Source organism: Abrus precatorius, unplaced genomic scaffold (assembly GCF_003935025.1).
Source record: "Abrus precatorius isolate BTA unplaced genomic scaffold, Abrus_2018 Scaffold7, whole genome shotgun sequence".
NCBI lineage: Eukaryota > Viridiplantae > Streptophyta > Magnoliopsida > Fabales > Fabaceae > Abrus > Abrus precatorius.
Window position 1 is genome coordinate 33960680 of NW_020874417.1, and position 7292 is coordinate 33967971.

A 7292-nucleotide genomic window follows, 5' to 3' on the forward strand; every position below is an offset into this window, starting at 1 on the left:
TTAAATTTTGGTCTTTATAGTTTTTATTTGATATATCTTTTTATATTTCTATTCATCTGTGTTTTAATTTTTTGAGAATTAAAATTAAATAAAAATATTATAAAATTTTTATTGATAATATCATAATTACATTTAAATTGATTCATTTTATTATTGACTTATTTTTAACATGAAATTTTAATTAATAAAATATCGGAAAATGTTTATTTTAGAGGGGAAAAAATATTTTAGATATCCTTTACTAACTTATCTTTATATTAACATTTTTTGTTATACCTTTACATTTTTTTATTTTAAAAAATAAAATCAATACCACATCATATTTTTATTACGTAAACCAAAAAAGAGAGGAATTGAATGATCTTCCTTTTTTCTTTTTTTCGTATGTTATGATTTTATCTATTTTAAAATAAAATATATGTATTTTTATTTTATTTAATAAAATAAAAAAATATTTATGCTATTTTTTATTTTTATATATGATACATAAAGAAAGTTAAATTAAATTATCTTAAATTTCATTTAAAAACTTAAATACGTTTAATTTCTTCAAAATAAAAAAAAATGAGTAAAATAAAAATTATCATTAATTTAAACTTATGTATTTGTAAAACATAATTAACTTTAAAAGAATAACAAATAATTTTTTTTTCCGTAAAAGAGGCAAATCTTATAATAAAATTATCATGAGAAGATATCGCGGTTGAACGAGGAAAGGGTAATTTTGTCAATCCATTAAACAAAAAATTGATAGACGAGTGGGGAGTCGTCGCGAGATCAAATCAGTAATTTGGGGCATAGGGTTCACTTCTGTTGTGATTAGGGATCCGAATTTTGATAATCGAATCGTAAAATTCATTATCAAATCAGTAATCAGAGCCATTAACGACTGCAATGGTCTGCGAGAAGTGTGAGTTTCTCCTCTTGCTCTTCAACCCATGATTCTCGTTCTCTGTCTCTCCGTCAAAATTTTTGTTGGTAATTTGAATTTGGGGTTGCAGGTGAGAAGAAGTTATCGAAGGTGATAGTGCCTGACAAGTGGAAAGAAGGAGCTAGCAATACTACCGAGGGTGGTGGCCGCAAGATCAACGAGAACAAGCTTCTCTCCAAGAAAAACAGGTACTCTTTAACCTTCAACTATACATAGCTTAATGTTTTTTTATTTTTTTCATTTTTTTCTTAACTTTAAAGTTGGGTATACGATGAGTAATTTGGCTCTGTAACTTGTATATTTAATAATTAGCTGATAACATGCGAAAGTGAGCCTTTCTAGTTTATAGCTGGAGTTTTAAAATGTAAGTTACTTTACGCTTGCTCGATATTATTATAAGTTTGTGATGGAGATTTTGGGATAAAAATCAGTTTGCACCGTGGAAAATTATTTTCATGTTATCCTCTATTTTCACCTTTGAATCTCAGTGCTATTTGTGCTACTATATCTCCTTTATGTTGAAATAGTAAGTCATGGAGGAGCAGTCTTCTAAGGAGTTGGCTGGGTTGAACCTTTTAGGATGAGTTTCACCCTTGGAACAGTAACAATAGGTTTTGATGCTAGTATGCATCGCTTTATGAGGTGCTATGTATGCATGTCTGTTCTCTGTTCTGGAGATATTGGTCCTTATATTCCCTTCACAATTATGTCACCACATACTTGGTTTGATGGTTAGAATATAATATTCCTTCATCTTCTTGTAGGGCAATGTGTTTTTACATATAGGTTTGTAATGGCTGTATGGTAGAAGTTGAGAAAGAAACCTACAGAACTAGTTAGCTGTTCTTATTAAATATTTTTTATAAAAAGGGGAATTGATTGTTCACTTTGACTAGAACTTGATTTTGTAATTAAATTTTCTGTATGTAAATATTGCTTGGATTTTTTAACACAATTACATTTGTTATACATTGCATTCTATTTCCTAGCTTTTGTGGTATGGGCTCTCCACAATTCTATCCTGATCACTTTTTACCCCCTATAATTTAGTTTTGCTTCAAACTTCATGTTTTTAGTCATTGCTATTTATACATTTTAAACTGGATATCTGTGTTTTGATTGATGTGGCTCTTGGGAAAATATTTTTAATTCAATGAAGTGGCTCAAACTTCTGAACTGCTTGGACATGTGCACCAATCCATCTTAGCATCTTATATTCAGTATCTTGTTGTAATGTCTGTGGACCTAGTATTGGACTTATAAATGATACTCAGTACACTCAGGACTATAGGCACTGTTACTAGACTTTCATGTTATATATCAGTTGATGATGACTATAAGTATGGTTCTTGCTTTTAATGGCTTAATAGCTGTCCATAAACTGGGGACTTGAATGAGGGATGTGTCATTCCTTTTCGTAAACAAGTATGCATTGAGTCTTGCACTTATAAATCTTTCGAAATACCATCAGAAACATTTTATCCAATAATCTATTGTACCTTTGCTGCTCTAATTACTATTCCTTTTTCTCCTTTTGTAACTGTTATTTGTTCCCCCATGCAATGTTTCAGTCATTAATACTGTGAAGAGTGTTCTTATCTTAAATTGATTGTTTGTAGATGGACCCCTTATGGAAACACCAAGTGCATCATTTGCAAGCAGCAAGTGCACCAGGATGCTAAGTACTGCCACACTTGTGCTTACACTAAAGGTGCTATTCTATGTTGAGATGTTGTACATTTGCCACCATACATTTTTCACTTTGGTAACTAGTTAAATGTGTTCTATCATGAAAGTGCATGACTCAATTCCTGGTGTATTTTGTATTGCAGGAGTCTGTGCAATGTGTGGCAAGCAAGTTCTTGACACCAAGTTATACAAACAAAGCAATGTGTAGTGGATAGTGGTACTGTGCTGCGTGCCACATCTTCTCTTAGATGCATAATATCATTGGCCTTCTTTCTAATTGTCTAGTTGGTCATGTTGCTAACTCTGTAACTGAAGCTGTAAAGAACAAATACAGAGAGGGATTTTCTGTTATCTCTGTCTTTTGAAATGTATTTGTGGAATATTTATTCCAGATTCAAAACATGTATGCCCGTGGCGTCAAATTCCTGTTCTTTTCAGCATTTATGATACTGTTGGGTTGGTTATCTTGCTAAAATCCTCATTTCAACACGGATTATGCCTATACCTTATAATAAGATAGCAAACAAAGATGGATAGGAGTTGCTTAATATGATTTGTGCTACTGATTGCCTCCTAGGTGGTTCATTGAGTTTAAGAGTCAAGAATTTAACGCATTTTTCTTGTATTAGAACGATTAATAAAATGCATAAGAATTGGAATTAATTACGTATTACTTAAGTTAATGTAATCGATGGAAGTAGAAGTTGTTTCGTAGCAGGTTAGAGGGATATCCTCATTTCAGCGCTACTAGTGCGCTGTATGCTGAGTAAAATGCCAGAAGAAATGGGCTCACATTCCTCATAATAAATAGACCATGTAGGCTACTCTGCATGTTAGGATGCTTTACAAACTACAAAGCGTTTGTGCCAACTTTCTTATATAAGACATTTGCCTGTTATTTCTGCTCTGTTTTCTCACGGGACAATGGTCATTATTCAAGTATTCAACAGCTACTGAGCAGGATCTCTTGTATTAACCCAACTCATAAAGTCCAGATAACCAATAACGATATACTTCTTTGATAAGTCATTTAAGAAAGGGGGAAGGTGCTTGAAATTATCACTTTGTTGATGAAGATCATGCACCAGTTTACGGACAATTAGTCATCTTTCTGCCCTCAATTGAATCATGAATTATTACTGAACGTTCAAAATTGCTGAACTATATAATTATAATGCAATAGATCCTTTTAAAAATATACTCATAACGCCATGAAATACTATAATACATGCGAATAAATATGAAATATGTTTGCTATATAACCCATTATTATATTTTTAAAATTTTAAACAAAATTCGGGAAAATATTGGTAGCATTTATGCATGTTTGGTACTTAAAATGTTTACACACTAACAGGCACATTCATTCACTCATTCAAAAACATTTTAAAATAGTTTTTTTTATTAAGGAAAGTTTCCGGTCGGCGGCCAGATAAATAAACTTTTTGAAATGTAAAAATCACTAAAATAGACTTTAGCTCTCTTAACAAAATATTTTTTATTTACATTTTTGCATTGTAAAAGCTAATAATCACAAGATTTTTATATCAAATAAGGGCTAAGGAATATTAACTTTTCCTGTAGAAGAGAGGATGACAAAAAAATTGATTAAATAATTTGAATATATGCAACGCACATCATTCAAGATTTCAATGAAAAAGATTAATTGTTTCAACGTTAAACCAAAAATGAGTAGAGGAAGATATAAAAGTTATAAAAAGCATATCATAAATTATATTTTTAAACTATAATTTTTAATGGAGTCCTGAGGCTCGATAGTGTCGTCAATGTGATTTTACTCGGTGAAATAAGGGTTGTATTAAAAGGGCTGTGAACATAATCTCAATGTGCTGCTGTCCGCAACACAATTTGGAAATATGTACCATGGGAATGCAGAAAACTTGCACCTTGCTTTTCGTCTACGCATGTTTCCTAGAAGCTGTGGTGCCATGTATTCTTTCATCGATGTTTTTACCTTTTTATGCATGAGAATAGTATTAGCTGCCCGCATCTTCAGCAGCAAACTGAAACTTACATCACAATATTTTAAAGCAGATCACGTCATATCTCTACCTGCCCCAGGACTCTAGATCCTTTTCATCAAGCCTGTGGATTAACGTTTTACAAATTTACGTGCCTAAACACGGAATCGTAGCGTAACAATGAACACCACAATTTTGACCGAATAACACCATCCAATTGCACAAAACACCTTCACACAATCTTTACTGATTCCCAACCTCCTTCACACCACACCTTCCGAACCAAAAATTATACAATCTACTCAATTTCAAGCTCTCCGTCAATTCGTCAGATCAGGAGCAGATTCATCTTTACAAGATGTTCAATATCGCAACTGATAGTTGATTTTAACATAATACGCATCCATCACAAAAGATAAAATTGATACACTGTACATAACGTTCATCACACACTGGTCAATAGCAAAAGAACTGAATTTATTAATCGACGACAGAAGTTGACTACAAACCAAGTTTATTTCATAGAGGGTCAATACAGACCCATTACACATGCACAATTTCATAATTTTGCAACCATCCAACATCACAACGAGAAAGCCCACAGCTTAAAATCCACCACGAAGACGCAGGACAAGGTGAAGGGTAGACTCCTTCTGAATGTTGTAGTCAGCAAGAGTCCTCCCATCCTCCAACTGCTTCCCTGCAAAGATCAACCTCTGCTGGTCCGGTGGGATGCCTTCCTTGTCCTGAATTTTGGCCTTGACATTGTCAATAGTGTCAGAGCTCTCGACCTCAAGGGTAATTGTCTTCCCAGTCAAGGTCTTCACAAAAATCTGCATACCACCCCTGAGACGAAGGACAAGGTGAAGGGTAGACTCCTTCTGAATGTTATAGTCAGCAAGGGTCCTACCATCCTCGAGCTGCTTCCCAGCGAAAATCAACCTCTGCTGGTCCGGTGGGATACCTTCCTTGTCCTGAATTTTGGCCTTGACATTGTCAATAGTGTCAGAGCTCTCGACCTCAAGGGTAATGGTCTTCCCAGTCAAGGTCTTCACAAAAATCTGCATACCACCCCTGAGACGAAGGACAAGGTGAAGGGTGGACTCCTTCTGAATGTTATAGTCAGCCAAGGTGCGTCCATCTTCAAGCTGTTTTCCAGCGAAGATCAGCCTCTGCTGGTCTGGGGGAATACCCTCCTTATCCTGGATCTTGGCCTTCACGTTGTCAATTGTGTCCGAACTCTCCACCTCGAGGGTAATAGTCTTACCCGTAAGAGTCTTCACGAAGATTTGCATGCCACCCCTTAGACGAAGGACAAGGTGAAGAGTGGATTCCTTCTGGATGTTATAGTCAGCCAAGGTGCGTCCATCTTCAAGCTGTTTTCCGGCGAAGATCAGCCTCTGCTGGTCCGGGGGGATTCCCTCCTTGTCCTGGATCTTAGCCTTTACGTTGTCAATGGTGTCGGAGCTTTCGACCTCAAGGGTGATGGTCTTGCCGGTGAGGGTCTTCACGAAGATCTGCATGCCACCGCGAAGACGAAGGACGAGGTGAAGGGTTGACTCCTTCTGGATGTTGTAGTCAGCGAGGGTGCGGCCATCCTCGAGTTGCTTTCCGGCGAAGATGAGACGCTGCTGGTCCGGGGGAATTCCTTCCTTGTCTTGGATCTTAGCTTTGACGTTGTCAATGGTGTCGGAACTCTCAACTTCGAGAGTGATGGTCTTTCCTGTGAGTGTCTTGACGAAGATTTGCATCTGCAGAAAACAGATTAATCAAAGTCAAACAACCGCCGCGAAAATCAATTAGTTTACCCAATTTCAAGATCGGATCTGACGGATTACATGAGAAAACCCTAATTAGCTAAGAATAGAATCTAATCTGTGGTTGATGAATCAATCACCAAGGCTCAACAAAGACCAGATCTGAACAGGAATTTCGGATCGATAAAGCAATTCAAACCCCATCAAATGAAGTTTCAGCAGATCGCAATTTTTTATTAAAAAAAGGCTAACTTCAAAAACTAACCGAGAGATCCTCAACAGACCAGGAACAAAGAATTTAAAAAACGAATCAACAGATGAAAAAAGAAAAGGAATAGAACATACCTTGAACAGAGAAGTGTAAAGAAATTGAACTGGTTTGATTAGAAATGGATCGCGAATAAATGATGAAGGGTTGGGGGCATTTTATAGCAAAAGCGGTGGGGCCCTTCTCCATTCATAGTGTGACGCGTGTCCAGCACTGTTTGTGATGCAGATGATGTTTGGTATCGGATGCGTTTTCGGGGAGTCCTTCTCGGAAATTGAGAATTGCAAATTGCAAAAGTAGTTGGCAGTTACGTAATCTTGACGGAGTCAGATCTGCCTACTTCACCTTTCCCTCAATCGTTACAACGCCGTTATTATTATTGGGCTACACGTCATATTTTGGGCCCGCCCATTGCAAGTGGAGCGTTCTCATGTTTTACAGTATGCCCTCCAGTCTCCATCGTTGGACAGCCGGCTACTATGTTAGATTATTAAATTATATTCAAAAGCTGCCGTTTTAGAATTTTTTCCATCGACCAAAACAAATTGCAACATTAGGTAACTATGTCTATTTTTATTTACATTTTATTTATGAATCAGCGAAATATTTAGGAGCTTTTCAAAATAAATTAATATAAATATTCTTTGATTTTTTATACGAAAACC

The 7292-nt window shown here is 35.7% G+C and overlaps 2 protein-coding genes across 5 annotated transcripts; one reads left to right on the forward strand and one right to left on the reverse strand.

The window, feature by feature from the left end:
• The first annotated feature begins 763 nt into the window (after positions 1 to 763).
• Positions 764 to 3075, forward strand: LOC113871141 (cysteine-rich PDZ-binding protein). The gene is made up of 4 exons (XM_027507963.1): positions 764 to 910; positions 1002 to 1119; positions 2551 to 2642; positions 2764 to 3075. Exons 1-4 carry the CDS (start codon positions 895 to 897, stop codon positions 2826 to 2828), a joined length of 291 nt encoding a protein of 96 aa, XP_027363764.1. The 5' UTR covers positions 764 to 894; the 3' UTR covers positions 2829 to 3075.
• Positions 3076 to 4107: 1032 nt separating this feature from the next.
• On the reverse strand, positions 4108 to 6755 carry LOC113871139 (polyubiquitin 11). 4 transcript variants are annotated; one of them, XM_027507959.1, is made up of 3 exons: positions 6705 to 6755; positions 5622 to 6353; positions 4140 to 5393 (listed from the first exon to the last, which is right to left on the reverse strand). In XM_027507959.1, exons 2-3 carry the CDS (start codon positions 6351 to 6353, stop codon positions 5208 to 5210), a joined length of 918 nt encoding a protein of 305 aa, XP_027363760.1. In that variant the 5' UTR covers positions 6705 to 6755; the 3' UTR covers positions 4140 to 5207. The 4 variants fall into 4 exon arrangements, with proteins under 4 accessions (XP_027363759.1, XP_027363760.1, XP_027363761.1 ...); XM_027507960.1 differs by having other exon boundaries at positions 5071 to 5544; positions 5773 to 6353; positions 6705 to 6750; XM_027507961.1 differs by having other exon boundaries at positions 5075 to 5316; positions 5773 to 6353; positions 6705 to 6751.
• Positions 6756 to 7292: the final 537 nt, after the last annotated feature.